General features: G+C 34.7%; 1 protein-coding gene across 1 annotated transcript in view; it reads left to right on the forward strand.

Moving 5' to 3' along the window:
• Smp_162900 (tyrosine kinase) overlaps positions 1-19,784 on the forward strand; it is a gene marked incomplete at both ends in the record, with an annotated part of 78,041 nt that overhangs the window by 46,782 nt on the left and 11,475 nt on the right. The window contains 4 exons of the mRNA XM_018790241.1: positions 285-370; positions 9,926-10,156; positions 14,676-14,905; positions 18,273-18,910. Coding sequence (XP_018655604.1) covers positions 285-370; positions 9,926-10,156; positions 14,676-14,905; positions 18,273-18,910 — 1,185 coding nt within the window. The remainder of the gene's footprint in view (positions 1-284; positions 371-9,925; positions 10,157-14,675; positions 14,906-18,272; positions 18,911-19,784) is intronic.

Genomic DNA, 19,784 nt, shown 5'->3' on the forward strand with positions numbered 1-19,784 from the left:
ATTGACTCATGATCTCAACTATATAAAATTATTAAAATCTACACAAAACCCCCTTCTGATATTTAGAATTTTATTAATTGATACTAACGACGTACATAAAAATAAATCAATTTGGTCCCACATCTTATCATCTAATACTCCTTCAGTTCAATAAGAAATACGATACTGTGGAGAGAGGTTGATGACTATTGGTTCTCGTGCATTCACTGATTGAATTCATTTCTCATTAGTAGAGTATAAAATCTATTTCTTTTTTTAAATGGTCTATTCTTTTTTTACAATAGATAATCTCTCTGATTCTCAATCATTTCACGATTTCACTGTATCTGAAGAGAAATACAAATCCAATAAATCGAATACTTTACAAATTGTAAGTTTATACAAAACAAATTGCATCTTTTAATAATTACAATGATTCATTTAGTATTGTTTGTTTGAATCTTCCCATTCATGTTTAGGATTGCAACTGGTTAGTCTCTAATTGGCATATGTGCATACTGTACGTATTGCCTCGATATAGCCTCGACACAGCTGACGAGCCCAAATAGGACGAAACGCGCATCCTGGATTCCACTGCTAGACACTATCCATCTTTTCTTATCACTTTATTCGTTTTGTTTATACAAAACAAATTGCATCTTTTATTAGTTACAATAATGTTATAGTTCAGTAATCACTTTTTAAAGGATAAAACAGGATTCGAACTTGTAACCCTTTAGTTGGTTTAAATATTCATATAACAAATAAATCCTAAATATTTCATTTTACTCAAGGTGGTTACCAATTATCGTTGATAGTTTTAGTTAAAGAATTTATGAAAATCTGTTCATTTGATTTGTTGCCAAAATCGTATAATCACTGGAGAATAAGTGGGCACAAGATAGATGTTTCAGTTCGGATTTAGACTACGTCTCAGTATATAAGTCAGTCAGTCAGCTACAACGTAGAACCAGCATATATATTCATCGGTCCAAGTTGACATACCTCATTAGCACAACAAGATCAAGACCAGATTCATAGAAGTACTTAATTTAGTGGTGGCAGTGTATAAAAGATAGGTTGTACATGAGGATATAGTATAGGAAGGAAGAAAGTTATGAAGCAATTTTAATCTCAAGGTTTAAGGGAAGATAAAGAGTGCATACACCTGCGCCATTGTGATTGATACTGAGCTGTATCACCTAGAGTCTTCAACCATTGGTTACGATAGTCACGTGGACCCCAACCAGGTAGTCTGCATCTACCAACATGGCTCAGACTAGAAGTTAGTGACTTCAAGCTGTGATGCAAAGTTTTGGTTTGGCCGCCCCAGTATATGCGATTAAACCGAGGATTTTCAGATCTTGTAGAAAATACAATATTTTTAAACTGTCAAATAGCTCGCGTACTAGGTTTCTATATATATTCATATCATAGCCTGATTCATAGAAAAAAAACTGACACTGTTTTTCTGTGCTATCCAATTTCACTACTTTTTTCGTCCCGAAAGAATTAAGATTGAGAGTTTAAGTTAGCAGCTATGGTTCTCATCGAGAACTTACACCAACTATAATGCTATAATGTTATTTTTAACAATATGAATAGATGAACTTCCTGCCACCATTTAAGAATCTCTATGTTTGATATCTGATAGATTCGTCCCAGCATTATTACTTACTTACTTACTAACTTACGCCTGTTACTCCCAATGGAGCATAGGCCGCCGACCAGCATTCTCCAATCCACTCTGTCCCGAGCCTTCTTTTCTAGTTCTATCCAGTTTTTGTTCTCCCTGCATTATGATTCTGTTATATTATTTTGTATTAATCTATAAAGAAAAAAGTAAACCATACATTCTCATTAGACATAATCACTAAATTAATTATGTCCAATGGTGATTTATGCTTATCGATTAGGTAATCCAAATAGAGATGGTCAAAATATGCTCTATGTTCATTTTGAATGCTTCAAAGCTAAATAGAACACATTAAAGTTGAACTTACATTTTGATTGTAGTTTCTTTTACATAGTGTTATGAACCCCTTAGACATTCTATTCTATATTTCTGCTTTATTTATGTCTGTCGGTTAGACAATAGTAACGTTTGCATGTTTTAACTTTGATTGACATTAACTTCCTGTTTTGTTCATTTCATAAGTTTTATCTAGTTTTTGAAGATACTTTATTCTTGGATTATTAATGAACATCTTACTTATGACTCAAGGATTAACCTTTGTGTATATCTAACCTTAACAAACTCATAGAAATAAACACCATGGAATTCTATATTAATTGTATAGTCGTGTACACTTTTGTGATAAACTTTCGGATAAGTTCCCAAAATATTGTATAAAAAGGTGTCTTGAAACTTCTAGTCTTGTATTAGATCTGTGTCAGGGTTTTAAACGCGCTACATCTACGAGGAACCCCACATTATGATGAAATATTTATTTTCATGTCAGTCAGTCATCTATAACGTAGAACCAGGCACATAAATGCATCTGTCTAAGTTGCCATTACCTTATTAACATAACAAGATGAACACCGAATTTAAAGAAGCATCAACTTCAATGGTAGTAATGAGTCTGTTCAAATCGTCTAATTAATATGAATATTATAATGCTGTTGATTTAATCATCGGGACCAAACTTTGACATCAGTTTATAAAGTCACTGACTGAACCATGTCGATAGGTTCAGATTACCTAGTTGGGATCTTCGAGATAACCGCAATCAGTGGTTGTGGACATTAGTTGATATGACTCACAATCGACCCCATGGATTCACCTTATCTTTGTTTAGATTTTACGTTCCAGTGTTCCTTCAGGACCATACCTTTCTACTCATTCTTCTTGAACCATATTCTTCATGTCGTTAGTACCATGATTATTTCGACTGCACTACCATTCATCTTGTTAATTTTATTTAGCCTTCGTAATATGTTGTATGGCAACTTGAACTAACACATATTTGTACTTGGCCCTACGCCTATTATTATTGACTGACAGATTGACCGGATTGCTTAGTTCAAGAGATTTAATTAAATTAATCTTACTCTGGGAAAAAATGCAAACAATAATAATAGTAATAATAATAATAATAACGAAGTTACTAAATTGTATCCTCAATATGTGTTTAATAATAATGGTAGTGGTGTCATACATAGTTCCCTTTATCAGTACAAAGATAGCAAGTACAAATATTTGAGCAGAACCGCATGGATTCATTTTATTTCATTTGGTTCTCGTCAGTTGCTTATAACTTGTGTCATAATGACGAAATGGGTTCAAATTACTGACATGAAATGGTTTAGTTAGAAGTTACTTTGAAGTCAATATTAGTATAGTATTGTTATAACTTGTGGCCGAGTGGATGCGCTGTTAATATATGATCGTGACAAGACCGTCAGTCAGAGAGCAGCGAATTATCGATTGGACCAAATGACACACGGAAACCGTACGAGCAGTCTAGAATACTTATCGGTCCTGCTTCTGCCTAACCCAGCCAGTTAAGCCCAGAAGAGCCTCTGCAGTATGAATCACTATGTTTGAAACATACAGAGTTTATATAACAATCAAACTGACCACATCGTACCATAAAATGGAAAATAACATATGTACAAGATTTAGCCAAATGTGGTTGTGAATAGGGGGAACAATAATCGGTAGACTATGGATAACTCAAGAATGGTAAATCGTATAACAATAGTTCATAAGTCAAAGTAAAGCTCACAATAAGGGGGACATGAAAACGAATAGTTTAGTTATTTAGCAATTATACGATTAAAAAATATACTCATAGTATTGGTTCACAATAAATCCCAAAGTTACCATCCATTACCCTTATCGGGGCATAACAAGTATATATACAATCAAAGGTGTAAGTAATTTGAATAGACTAAATGAATTAAAAGTCGAAATTAAATTATCAAACTTACCTGGAAGAAATAAAAATAAAAACAGACTAAGCACGTGGCAAACAGCCAAATAGAAACAGGACAATATTATATACAAAATGATGGACAGCACAATAGAAAGCAATCATAAAACGTGGATAGCTCATACAAAGAGCCGGGTTAGACAACTACAAACAGATATCCAAGAGCTCAATGAGAAACTACCCAATAACTAGACAGATTTGTTAAATATAATCCTACCATTATTGGGAAACGAGAATTAGTAATAAAATGTGTAAATGAAAAGCACAACCGGTAATTCGCTACCAATAAAGAGATGTGTTGCCACTATAGTAATGATCATGGTAATAAACAAACGAAAACAATAAAAAACAGATATTTATGCGTGCCCGATAAAAAAATTGTCTATAGGAATACGAAACTCAACGATGACCTACAAAGACATCTCATCCGCAAAAGATTACTGAAACGGAAATAGCTGAGTGGAAGCAAGTAAAAGACCATGCGGTATCGACCAGTGCGAATAACAAGTATGAAGAACAATACTTAGTGAATACGGACCACTTGTGAACAGTGATTAACTGTTTCCTTCCATGTTGTGAGTTTTTTTTATACCGTAATCATATGTAAACTGATGTAATTTATTATCTGCGTTTCGGCATCGAGTGTTCGGGCGCAGAGACGATAATTCAATTGGTGTCACCATCTTGAAACACAGACTTCGGTAGCTTGGACATGTTCTACGAATGTCGTCTCAGAGAATTCCACGTCGTGCATTATTTGCCGACTCTGGGACTGGTTGGAAAAAGCGGAGAGGTGGTCAGTGTATGACATGGTGTCGTGATATGAAAGAAAGCTGCAAAGGGCTAGCTTCTGTCGGTCCTTTACGACTCCCTGTCTGGGGTCCAAGAGATGGTGCAACACAGTGGCTGGAGACGTTTTTAGATATGGCTCAGAATAGAAGCCAATGTCGAGCCTGCTGTAACCTTCTTTTACTTTCTTCATGAAGAGTGGTTTTATCTTTCTTAACTTAAAGAGTCTTCCGGTTGTATATTTCAGTCCCCCTTATCTTTTCATCCTTTCTCTTCCTATTTTCATTATTTTGTGTGGCGCATATGTATATCTGGTGCCCTTTTGTACCAATATGTATGTGTTTAAATAAATAAATAATCTGCGTTTTGAATCTTTTCGAAATAGTACGGGTTTTTGCCGGTTTTATATTCTTTCCTTTAGACGTTATGGTTTACCATTACCAGAATGAGTAAAGTTTCCACTTAAGTAGCATATATTTCTATCATAATTACTCATAACTAACCTCATCTTTATCAATCGTCTTTTGAATGGTAATAGACACTTGTAATTGTTTTATTACGGTTTAAGTGTTTGTGTATGTGTGTGTGTGTATGAATACTCATTCTCGCGAAAACAGTATCATCATGAATGAAATGAGTACACAATCTGACTCATCGACGAACATGTACGCACACACACACACACACGTACCCCTGGTTTGTTGTTTGTACAAGTTAGTCACCTTTATATGATTATTTTAAATCTCAAACAAATGCTGTTTGGGCGTTGTCATATCAACAATATTTAGTGAATGTTTGAATATTAGCCGATCATATGACTTTATACATAATAATATTTATAATCAATTGAATCATTTAAACAAGTCATTTAATCATATTTGCCCCAATGTTCCTTCATTATTACCTTGATATGGTTTTGATCTCTTTCATTTAATCATTCACAGTTTTGCTGTACTTTCAGTTGTTTATGGGGGACACTTATTCCATATAAGCTAGTAATTCTTCTACAGATAAATTCTTTAAGAGGGAAAATACAAGAACGATGCAAGGCTAGGATGATCATCAACCTGTGTTGACGAATACATCGATAAAGATATTGATAAATTCAAGTGCTTTTGTCTGATGGTTGTATTATAGTCTATAGAAGGCTTTTTGACTTTTTAACTAACATTTATCACTGATATTATAGGACACGTATAAATTCATGATTTAAGAAACCCACCCTGGGATCACCGGGTAAGTAATAGTGAGGTTAGACACAGGGTATTAGGAAATGATGGTAAATCGGTTGATGAGGTCATGAATCTTCATCGACTGAGATGGCTGGGCCACGTGTTACATATACCTGAAAACCGATTACCACGACGCAATATGCTGACTAGTATTGGGGATGGTTGGAAGACTTAGGGGCGGCCAAACCAAAACGTGGCATCAGAGCTTGAAGTCACTAATTTCTAGTCTGATCCATGTTGGCAGATGCAGACTACCTGGTTGGGGTCCGCGTGATTATCGTAACCAATGGTTGGAGACTCTAGGTGACATGGCTCAGAATCGATCACAATGGCGTAGGTGTATACACTCTTTATCTTCCCTTAAACCTTGAGACTAAAATTGCTTCATAACTTTCTTCCTTCCTATACTATATCCTTATATACAACCTTTCTTTTATATATTACTACCACTAAATTAAGTACTTCTATGAATCCGGTGTTCATCTTGTTGTGCTAACGAGGTATGGCGACTTGGACCGATGCATATGTGTGCCTGTTTGTGCGTTGTAACTGACTGACTGATCCTTTCTATATTCAAGATTCAAATCACCTTAACATTTGTAATTTGTCACGCGATAATATATCCAGTCGACAAATTTGTATAAAATTGGCGGGACTATAATTTATAAACGAACCAATAAGATTTAAGATAATAAGTGTTGGATTTTGGCGGAAAATTCAACTGTCCATATGGCTGAATAGCTTTTTAGCATTATATCTGATATGATTTTGCAGTGAAAACCCTTAATCTGATTCTTAACCCTAAATTTTAACTATAAACCCTAATCCTAATTCCTTACAAATGATTTATAATCTTTTGACCCTAGTAAGCAGGTGAATCTACTCAACGTCACCTCAGCATTATTTAAAGGTGGTAGTCCATAAATTGTAGTCTCACCAAAATATGTGCTCGATATGTCTAAGAGCACATTTTTCCCACCCAAATCTATACAAAAATACAGTATGCTGGGAAATAGATTATCTGTGGCTTTGACCACGTTCAAACTTAAATCTAAACTGGTGATAGCGTCGTTGCTAGGACGGTAATCACTACACAAATCTTGACAAAACCCCTTCTGATCTATAATCATATGCTCACTAGTGACTGACTTCAAGGGATGTTTCCTTGAGTTCTAGTGGGAAGCAGTGACCAGTGGAGTTCAACCAGGTCTGTTGTGAGATATCAACTCACTGAAGACAATTGGTGAACGGTTGCTTAAACATCATGGATTGGTTGAAGTTAGACATTAACACCGTCGAATGCCGGCCGACTCAGTGGTCTATCGGTTAAGTGCTCTGGCGCGAGACTGGTAGGTACTGGGTTCGAATCTTGTGAGTGCGGGATCGTGGATGCGCACTACTGAGGAGTCCCATAATTGGACGAAACGGCCGTCCAGTACTTCCAGGTTTTCCATGGTGGTCTAGCTTCAATTGACTCATGATTTCAACTATGAAACTACGTAAATTGTTGGATTTTGTTAAACCCAACCCTAAACAATTTTACCTGATTATACTATTTTTAGAATCATTACCATTACTAGGCTACAAGTTAATGGAGTGCGGAGTGTGTGTGTGTGTGTAGTATATTTTTCATTGATGTGTGGGTGGGTATGGGATAATACATTTAAGTCACAATTGTTTTAATCTTATTCCCTATATACATTCACAATTGATAATCTTACCGACTAATGTAATTATACAATGTTTAAAGTTATGCTTGATTGGCTGATTGTATAATTTAGTAATATTGTGTGAATGACGTATGTGGGTCATCCAACATTGATAAGGAATGATTGCATAGAATAATCAATTGTTGGTTGTTTTTATGCACTTTATAAAAGGGTGTGTGTGTATGACTATGGTTACTCATTACCTCGGTTTTGCCCAAGTTACTAAAATGACTATTAACGAGGTAAATAGAATGACAATTAACTTTGCCAACTGTACATCAAGATATATCTATTGATTGATTGATTGATGTGTGTGTGTATGTACTAGGCATTACTAATTATCTCGGTTACAAATTATGCTTAATCATAGAAGGGATTATTTACTAAAGTGTAAATGTATGTTTAATGTTTCTCTGAACTAATCAGTTAATCATAAATCTGTAATATTCCTTTTACGTTCAATAAACTTAAATGGCTAATGTTGAATTAAAATGTACAGAGTTATCATGATACAATAGAGAACTGACTATACCATATTTTATACAGTCTAAACTGATTGATGTAGAAATAAGTCGAGGAATAAGCTCTCAGCTACCAAGTCAAAATAAATGGTCAAGTTCTTTTGTAGTCACTAATTTGTTCATGTTAAGTGTACAAATATTTTTTATTCGATTTCCGTATGATGTTAGGGTTGGATGACAAATAATCTCATGGGGAATAATCCTCATCAAGGTTACCCACTGATATCAGTTTTTCCTCAGTTTTATCTTTGATTAATATCCTTTTCGGTAATCTGGTTGTTTCATGTTCCATAGCAATCAAAAACCGATCAAAGTTAGTTACGAAATGTCAGAATCGATCACAATGGCGCAGGTGTATACACTCTTTATGTTCCCTTAAACCTTCAGATTAAAATTGTTTCATATCTGTCTTCCTTCCTGTACTATATCCTCATATACAATCTTTCTTTTATATATTGCCACCACTAAATTAACTACTTCTATGAATCCGGTGTTCATCTTGTTGTGCTAACGAGGTATGACAACTTGAACCGATGAATATATGTTCCTGGTCCTACGTTGTAGCCGACTGACTGATTGACGAAACATCAGAAATACAATTTTTCTACTCATCGGGATATAACAAAAATATATTTATTATTGAATGAAAATGATGATAACTACTACCAGTTAGAAGTAAGGTCGTCTAAACTAACATAATACTTATGCGGTAATCAGAAAACTGACTTCCAATATCGTTAGAGCGAACAAAAATGAAAGCTTTACAGTTAAACTACCACTGCCTACCCCAGGGAGGGATGTTATTTGGTCTAGGAGTTAGCTGGAAGAAAGCTAGGGGGTCAAACCAAAGATGACACCAATCCATAAAGTGATTGATAATTGGATTGAGCTATGTTAATTGGTGTAGACTACTTAGTTGGAATCCACCTGATTATTGTGACCAATGGTTAGAGACTTTGAATGTTATGGTTCAAAACCGTTTGCTATGGTACAGGTGCATCCGTTCTTTGTCTCCCTCCAAACTCTGAGCTTCTAAATTCCTTATAACCTTTTTTTGTGTTTTTATTTCGTTAATTTATGTTTTGTCCTCGAATCGTATGTTCGATGCCTAATCTCTTTAATCACCACTCATACTATTACTACCTTCAATATTCTTGGATGTTACCTGACAATTTCACCTCTGTGCAAATGCGGTATGGTAATTTGAACCGATATACACACATACCAGGGTTCTACGTTATGACTGGCTAAATTAAACATTCATCTAGTCAAGATAAAGCAACACTATCAAAAAGTCACTTTTTTCCTGCAGACATTCTGTGTAATTGATGTGTGGGCGAGAATGATAATGATTGGTTGTTTCTCTGAGTCAGCCATGTGGATATTGTGATAGGTGTTATATGTGTTATATATATTCCCCTATCCTTATTATGTATTGACTGTTCCTTGTTGTTGGATTGTGTCGGATTTTGGTGTGCAAATATATTGACGTTATAGTCAGGCTAATCTAGTGTTCTTGATCTAAGTTGTGTTGAAGTCCTGTAAAATAGACAGAGTGGGAATTCTAATGTAGATATTCGTCTAAGGTAAATTCACGTCCCACATACATGTAAAAGTGAAAGGACTTTTATAACAAGAAACCCTAGCGTTATAACAAGTATCCTTACGTTTATAACAGTAATACTCTGTTGTTGTTGTTGTTGTTGTTTTCTTGATGATATTGACTGTAGTTTTGTTCTACATTTTTTTGTTTATAGAATCCTTCAAATATTAAAACTTATCAAGAAACAACAATGAAACATATTTCATTACCAATTAAAACTAGCACATTAGGAATTGGTGATTCGTCTATGACAAAAAAGAGTACATCAAAGAAAAACACTCAAATATCAAATAGTCTCTTGACGAATTACAATCAAATTGTAAATAAAGATGATACAGATTTATTATTTGACGATATCAAATTTAATGTGATGTCTGAATCAAATGTTAGTTGGTGTATTTTTTAAAAATTTTTATACTTATTTGAAGCATTTTATTCATGAACACATATGGTAATAATAGCAGTAGTAGTAGTAGTAGTAGTAGTATAGTGAACAAGAACACGGATGGGAACAATCGAATGTATTTAAGCACAAGAATACAAACTATCTCACTAAATTCTGATAACCATACAGTAAACAGGTAATTTGCAAAATAACAATCAATTGCCATCATTATACATTATGGTAACCATGCGTAACTCCTTTCCTAAACAGTTTAATAGATAAATGTGTATAGTTTCATGATTTAACTCACCTTACGCACTTCATCAAGGCCGATAAGATCTGTAAGACTAGTTGACTGTCCAACCTCTTTGACTACCTCAATGAGTATTGTCAAACTAGGTAGAACATAATCTTTATGCGAAATTGTACATTAACGTAAAGAGAAACACTTCTTAAAAATCCTTGCATTGTTATTCATAGCATTCAAGGCACTCTGTATGGTGGACGCGGAGAGTCCACCTAGGGGAGCTCGAAAACCCTGATTCCAAACCAACGGTGTACATGGGCTCCAGGATCGTGAAGGAACAAATGGCATATGAACCAAACGTTGGTCACCGGTTACCCTGGGACTGTGTCTCCTGACGTTACCCCACTGCCTTATAGATTAGATATTTATGTCAAAGGCCTCCAGGTGTGGCCCCCTAAGAAAACCACCTGTTTCGGCTTGGGTACCCGGGCAGTATCACAGCCCTCGCACAAATCGAACGATTTATGCGGTGCATATTTATTTGGTGCCTCCTTGTACCAACGTTTATATGATTAAATAAAATAAAATAAGAAATAAATACTCTATATGGAAATTAACCCTTGAAAAGTCAGATAAATGAAAATAGCATATTGTTATTTCAGTACACATTTAGTTAATTAACAACATTGTAATGTTGATTAGTAGATTTCAGTTCGGTGTTGTGGAGATTGTTGATTTTTATTGAAATCATGAAGCGATCAGTGTTAGACCACCATAGAAAACTTGTAAGCACTAGACGGCCATTTCGTTCTAGTTTGGGACTCCTCAACAGTGCGCATCCACGATCCCGCCATGTAAGATTCGAACTCAGGACCTATCAGTCTCGCGCGCGAGTGCTTAATCACTAGACCACTAAGCCGGTATTCAGCGGTGTTAATGTCTAACTCCAACCAATTCACGAAACTGAGCATCTGTCCACCAATTGTATTCAGTGAGTTGATATCTCCCAACAGACATGGTTGAATTCCAGGTTTTCCATGGTGGTCTAGCCTCAATTGACTCATGATCTCAACTACATAAAATTATCAGAAGGGGGTTTTGTGGAGATTTTAGTAATTTTATATGGTTGAAATCATGAATCAATTGAGGCTAAACCACCATGGAAAACGTGGAGACAGTGGACGGCTCCTCAGCAAGGCGAGGCGGGATCGTGGATGCGCACTGCTGAGGAGTCCCACAATAGGACGAAACGGCCGTTCAGTGCTTCCAGATTTTCCATGGTGGTTTAGCTTCAATTGACTCATGATCTTAACTATATAAACTATATAAGATTACTAAAATCTCCACAAACCCCCCTCTTCTGATATTACATAATAGCTAATTAATATTTCCATGAAATTATACATCAGACAGAGTTGTCTATTCTATCTATTCAAGTTTATTTATTAATCTATTTGAGAGACACATATCATGTATGCTCTGAAATTCTTTTTTTTTACCAGAGAGAGTAACAAAAAGTTTCAAGGTTTCATTTTTATGAAATACAAAATATTAAAAAAAAGGCTAACTGAATTCAGTTAGTCAATATGTTGTACCATAATCATGTATCTCTTTTCTCATTATCTTAGTTCATGGAATTCAGACTTAAGGGATATTTTCCATTGTAATTACTTCATCTTTGTTTGCATTTATAGTTGTGTTAATTGTGTTATTCCATTAACTAAATAAAATCAATGATCATAACTAGTAGGGGGGGGGGAGGAAGGCTGAGACAAAATATGATGACCATTTCTTTTGTCAATTTAGTTCTGTTTCTATGCAATAATGTATATCCGATTTACTTTCCTCTCTCTCTCTTTCCCCCTCTATCTGTACCGAATTCGTTTAGTTACTAAATGAATAGTTTATACGTTAAATGACTAGGTCTGTATATATACAGATATACAATAGTTGTAAATAAGTTTACCATAGAAGTTTTTTTTGTTTTACATAGAAAGACAAAAACACTTTTTTCATTGGCCTTGATTTGAAGACATTTATAACTTGTAATAAACATTTTTTTGTTTTTAAAACAATAAAATTTCTAAATTCACTTGGTATTGTTTAGTTGAATCTTCCCATTGATGTTTAGGACTACAATTGATCAGTCTCTTATAGACATATGTGTATACTGTACTGCCTCAATATAACTTTAATTCACCCCATTACACGAGCAAGTGGCTATCAAAATTCAGTAGCTAAAGTGAAGAACGCGATAGTGTTTGAAACAAATGGTACTGGGTTCGAGTTCCAAAGTGAACATCGAATCTGAGATACAGTTACATCCAGCTGAAGAGTTCTAAATAGGACGAGATGTGCGTCCTGGATTGCACTGCTAGTCACTATCCATCTTTGCTTATAATAAATTTTTATTTTAAATTTATAAATGATTATTGCATAAGAATAGCTAATTATATTTTATTTTTTGTCGAAACATATTGGGTTATATTTTAATTTTTCTATCTTTATACACATATTAAAAGGATTTATACAAACAAACTTTTCTAGGTTAATTAGAAAACAATGTAGAATTCGAGAAAGAAATTTGTTGAATTCATGTAGTCGGTGTAAGCTAGACTACCATTGAAAACCTGAAAGACTCAGTGGTTTAAAGGGTTAAGTTTTCATGCGCGAAACCAAAGGTATTAGGTTCGAGTCCCGAACGTGGGTATCGTGGATGCGCACTGATGAGGAGTCCCATCCTAGGATGAAACAGCCGTCCAGTGCTTCCAGATTTTTAATAGTGGTCTAGTTTACATTAACTCATGAATTCAACTATTAAAATTACTACAATCTCCACAGACCACCCTTCATTCTGAAAAAATATGTCACATTATTACAAGGAAAAAGAGTGAAGGGAAATTAAATTTGAAAAAGAAATTACCTAAATAATGATAGTATCTTTAAAACTATGGTTCAAATCGAGAAATAGAATAAGTCGCGAAGTATGTCTGCAGTTACTTCTATGTTTGACTTTAGTGCATCAATTAGTATGTTATTTGGTTTCTGCTACTTTCTTACTCTTGATTTTTCTGATAGTCATCCTAATTTTTCCGATCGTTGATAGGATGACAGCCATAGGAAGGTAAGTATTTTCAATCCAAACAGCAGAATGTACGAAGTCACTCATAATTAGTGGCATTAGATTTTGTTCATGCTACATAGTATAGAGAAATCGATGTTCATAAATCGTTCATTATATGATCCCAATTTTGTGCTCTTAGCACAATGATTAACCACAATCAACTGAAGGGAAAAGAATAAATCCGAGAAGCAATCTGTTTCTGCGTGTCCATTTCATATATATATATATATATATATATATATATATATATATATATATATATATATATCGTTCAGAAGGACGATGAAAGCTCCACGACCAAACCATCCAGCTCAGAGAACAAAACTCCATCGAAATATATTTGATTTTTTTGACTGATTACTCGCGTTTGTGATCAAAATATGTTGTGTAAAATTTTGATGTCCACTTTTGAATGAAGAAGGTAAAATAATGGATAAAACTGTAAATCACCGCTGACTCACATTTGTTTGGTGAATAATGTACTCATCATTGTACACTCTGTGCTGAATAAGTACTTTGGTTGAACCAAGAAGTACAGAAAATTCAAAAAGGGGGATATCTTCATTTAAGTGTTGTATTATAAGTCAATTGTTTTGGGTTGAAAAAAGCTTTGTTTCTGTTAGTAACATTAAATTGTCTACCTTCTAGCCTGTTATCCCCTACACAACTGATTCACCAAGTACACATTTGCATAATCGACTTGGATGCCTAACTGAACTTCTAAAGTCGGAGTAGAGTCATTACCAGTAAGCTATCAGTGGTAAAATTTAAGTGTTATCACCAGTAAATGCTACTTTTGAACATTGATTACTTGTTTTTATGGGATAATATGGAACAGTGAGACATCTTGATCATTAAGATTTCAAGACTAATTTGTATTCTGACATGAAGATTTTATTTTCAACTCAGTTTGGAATAATGAATGTACATTTCTGAAGTGTTCTCTGCTAAGACAAAATGAAATGCCCAATGTCACTTGACTTTCAATAGTTGTTAAACTGAATTCTTCTATTCGATGAATACATTTTTCAGTAACATCTCACCTTAATACTACTTGATTGTTGGATTCCATGCTAACTACTCACGAGTAGTGTGATGTTTCTTTTGTAACTTCTATCTCACTACAATCTTGTTTTTATATTTACCAGGAGTTAGATTTAGGCTCATCATTACTAGATGAAGTATTCAAATGTTTCCCAATCGAAAAATCTACTACTAATGACAATATGAATCATAATACTGATGGTGATAAAAAGTCAAATGGTGTTATTATTACTACTACTGCCATTACTACTAATGATGAGGATATTATTAGAGGTCATTCTAATTGTGACGATTCGCTCCAAATGGATAGTACACTTATTGATGATTCTACAAGGTGAACTTTTTATTTAGTAATATAACGTTTGGTTTTTGCGTTTATTGTATACAAATTTAAGTTAATTTTAGGCGATTTATACTATTCAAATTGAAATATGCATATATTTCATGAAGTGTACTAACTATTAAAAATGAACGTGAATTGCTGGTTAGTTAAGCTGTGTTAAACACTAGGGACAAGTGTGTCATCTTAGTTTTTAGGACTTCACAACTGTATCTATTCATGTCCTTCAAGATACTCATGATGAGTATGATGCAATTTTTTTTCCGGCTAAGTTGGAACTTAATGTTTCACACTATTTAGCGTCCACACGCTATGATCCTCATTAGGCTTTTTCTCTCATGTTGTTACCTCCTTTCTGGATTGATAGACCTTAACAACTAATGGAAAAGACTATATGAATATGTACATGTATGACAGGTCAACTTGATTGATGTGAATAGTATGACTGAGTTACGATTAACACAAAGCTTCTAATCAATAGATATCAAAAAGGTAGAACTCTATCAGTCACAGCAATAAGAGACGCAATACGTATCTTTTTAAAACAAATCCTTTGACAAAAATGGTGAGACTATAATTTATGGACGACCTTTGAGCGATGCCTTAGTGACCTTGAAGGTATCCACCCACTTACTAAGGCTAAATGAGGATTATAAAGCAGTTTGAAGAATAAGGATTATGATTTACAGTTGATGGTTAGGGCCAGGAATTAGATTTATGTATTTCATCACGAACTGAAATAAGCTTAAATGCCAAAGCGCTATTTAGGCAAATGAGTGGATGGTAAGCAGAGACGGATAGTGGCTAGCAGTGGAATCCAGGACGCGCGTTTCGTCCCATTTGGGACTCGTCAGCTGGATGTACCTGCATCTCAGAGTTGATTTTCACTCTGGGACTCGAACCCAGTACCCTCGCTTCAAACGCCATCGCGTTATCCACTCGACCACTGAGTCCTGATAGCCACTTGCTTGTGCTATGGGGTGAAGTTTAAATTCACTTAGTATTGTTTGTTTGAATCTTCCCGTCGATGTGTTAGGACTGCAACTGGTCAGTCTCTAATTGGTATATGTGCATACTGTGCGTATTGCCTCGATATAGCCTTAATTCACAAGCATGGTAAGCAGAGATGGATTTCGCGCCAAAATCTAAGACCTGTTATCCTCAACCTGATTGGTTCATTCATAAATTGTAGTCTCGCCATAAAATCTGAGACTTAAATCTTATCTTTTATACAACATAACTCACGAAATACTATGGAATCTTTCGATTATGGTTGTTATAACTGGATAAATATTGAAAGAGTTGTGACTTTCAAACTTATTTTTCAGATTACTATTATCATTCATATTTTCATTGTATAATGAGTAGATAACTGTAGTGTTGCAGTCTTATGTTCCTCATATCGTAAGCTTTCAGTAGATCTGTCGACTGCTGTTATACAATTTACTATTTTCTAATTATTGTTAATTATTTATATACTGTTTATCCCTCCCACTACCATTTGTGATATGATTGTGTTTAAAGCATGATTTCTCATTTGGTGTGCATTTTAAGTACTTCAAGTGTAGTATTGTATAAGTTTCGAGTCATAGTTGAATTGAATATAATAGAGAACTAATCTGTTTACTGTCTATGTTTTTTGATTGGCTACTGAGTGAATTTTTCGATAATCGGAATTTTGATTGGGCAATATAACATGTGATACTGATCAGTATCTCAAACCATAACAAATCGACGATCACAAGACATAACAATAGTATTAATAGCATTTCAACATTCATGAAATTCTACTCAGTTGATTTTTGTATTCTTGCAATTTAATAATGTTCTGTAGACATGATGATATTGTGACATATTAGGTACTTCTCAACAGTTGTACAAATTTTATATGTAAGCGTAGTCACCATTAGTTTTTTTTCCGAACAAATTTTGATTCTGAATACATGCTGTTCGAATCAATAACGTGGAGGTAATTGCTTTAACTTTGCTAACGTTAAACTGACATTTTGTGTAAACTCAGCAGTTCATTACTCGAATGTTTTGTCTTACATCTCGTTGATGATGTAACGGTAGCATGTAGAATTGAAATAGGATGTTTCCATAACTTTTTGTCACTGATTGTTGACTGAATAAGTCACAACCTCCTTTCACCGAAATTCCATGAAGCTCATCTTGACGACACTGGAAGAGAATCCACCTTAATGTCAGGAATGGAAACCATTGGTTATCAACTGATCGACCTAATAGTGCTATACTCGTTAATAAAAGTGAAGATTTTAGGTCCAGTTTTGTGTTACTTTGTGAGCTTGCTCATATGACCGAACGTTTACAACCAATGTAGAAACAGATGCCCAGTACTCACTTTAGTTTTTGGTGGATTTCCAGATGAGATTAGGATCCTACAAATAATATTTGTCAACAAATTAACCTTCATTCATTTGTTTAAAAATTCCTACTTTATTGAAATAAAATATACATGCGAACACCAGGCGAATTACTTTTAATTGTGTGAAGGTCTAGATGAAGTAGAAGCCTTCACGTACCTTGGCATCATCATCGATGAACGAGGAGGATCTGATGCAAATGTAAAGGCACGGATTGACAAACCAAGGGCATCATTTCTACATCTGAAGAACACACGGAACTCAAGACAACTGTCAGTCGAAATCCAAGTCAGAATCTTCAATACAAACGTCAAGACAGTTCTAGTGAACGAAGTTGAAACTTACGGAACTACCACAACCATCATCAAAATAGTAAACAGTTGTCTGAACAAGATACTCAATATCCGTTGACCGTATACCACCATCAGCAACCTACTGTGGGAGAGAACAAACGAAGTCCCAGCTGAAGAGGAAGTTAGGAAAGGACATTGGAGGTGGATAGAATCTAGATTACAAAAATCATCAAACTGAATCAAGAGTAAACCCTCAGTTGGAATGCTGAAGGCGGAAGGAAGAGAGGAAAACTCAAAAACGTAGTGAGTGGGGAAATAAAAGCAGACACCAAACGAATGAATAGCAATTTGAAACAACTGGGGAGGGGGGTTGAAGACAGAATTGGCTATAGAATATTGGTTGGAGTCCTATGTTCCTCCATGATGGGTAACAAACGTGATCAAGTAAGCAACATATGCTCACTAGGTGACTTTGGGGTCCCAGGTTAAGTCCTCGTTGTAATCATGGATTCTCAGTATTCAGGAATTCCATGTTGGGGTGTAACACTTTTTGATCATTCATAATTTTAAATCCTTTCTCAACACATTAATTGTTGCTCAATATAAATCTCAAAATAACATGCCTCCATTAGCAACAAACATCATTCGTGTGTTCTATTTTAACATTTTTTTAATATGTTCTAGACCTAATTCAACTGATTATTTTAACAAGAAGGAATCCCTATTAACCAGTAATACCACCATATTTAATAAAACACCATATTTGATTGAACGTGGCAAACATTCATCAAAATCAAATGGATTTCATATTCCTTCTTTAATAAATAAAATTAATCGTTTGGAAACATCAATGCCACTTACTACTACTACAATCACCACTACTACTATTACTAATGACAATTATATAAGTAAGAAAAATAATCATACTACTAATACTCTGGATTCGTTAACTTCATCTTATCAAATAAAACCATTGAATCATAATTATGAACAATCTAATGATGAATTAAATGATTCAACTTATACTGATAATACAATTATTGATGATAATCCTGTTGTTATTAATGATGATGATAATGATGATCGTCATCGTCGTCATCATCATCATCTTGAAAACATGAAATTGGATAATAATAATAAAACGGAATCAAAATTTTCATGGAAACGTAGTTCATTTGGTAGTTTAACACGTCGTAGTTCATCAATATCAAAAGCATTAAATAAAACTAATGGATTTAATCATTTAGACAATGAAAATAATAATGATAATAATAAACGAATAACAATTAGTAGACCAGTTTTATTAAGTCGACCAAATTCAAGTAAGTTGGGACTTTTTTTCATTTGTTTTATTTCATTTAGTTTTATTGACTTTAACAGAATAGTGATATGTAGTCTTTTTTCATAGTTGAAATCATAAGTCGATTGAAGCTAGACCACCATGGAAAACCCTAGAAGCACTAGACGGCCGTTTTGTCCTATTATGGGACTCCTCAGCAGTGCGCATCCACGACCTCGCCTAGGGGGATTCGAATCCAGTACCTACCAGTGTCGCGCCAGAGCACTTAACCGATAGACCACTGAGCTGGCCGGCATGCAATGGTGTTAATGTCTAACTTCAACCACCTCGCGAGGCGAGATCGTGGATGCGCACTGCTGAGAAGTCCCAAAATAGGACGAAATGGCCATCCAGTGCTTCCAGGTTTTCCAATGGTGGTCTAGCTTCAATTGACTCATGATTTCAACTATGAAAAATACTGAAATCTCTACAAAACCCCTTCTGAATATGTAATCTTTTAATTTGAACTATTTAGACACTGACTTTCTAGCCTTTTATCAATTCCTACGAATGGAAAACAAAAGACGTAAAGTATAGAAGTAGTTGTACTTTAGGACATAGATATCTTGGACTAGTTGTTCATGTATTATGAAATGGTCAAATGAGTAATACCTGGTCGTAGGGTTTTAGATACAGATGTCAAATTGATTGATATAGTTTTACATCCTCGTTGAATAAAGTGGTTAGAACATGTGCTACGTATGCTCAACCACCTCCTACCTCTATTTACAATGTTGGGTGGAGTAGGTATGAGTCGAAAAAAAAAACTAGAGATTGTCAAACGAAGCCATATCATGTGTTTATGAAGTTAGTAGCTGAGGTTTTACATATTATGGCTCAAAATCGTTCACAATCTC

This window comes from Schistosoma mansoni, chromosome W (assembly GCF_000237925.1).
Source record: "Schistosoma mansoni strain Puerto Rico chromosome W, complete genome".
Classification (NCBI taxonomy): Eukaryota; Metazoa; Platyhelminthes; class Trematoda; order Strigeidida; family Schistosomatidae; genus Schistosoma; species Schistosoma mansoni.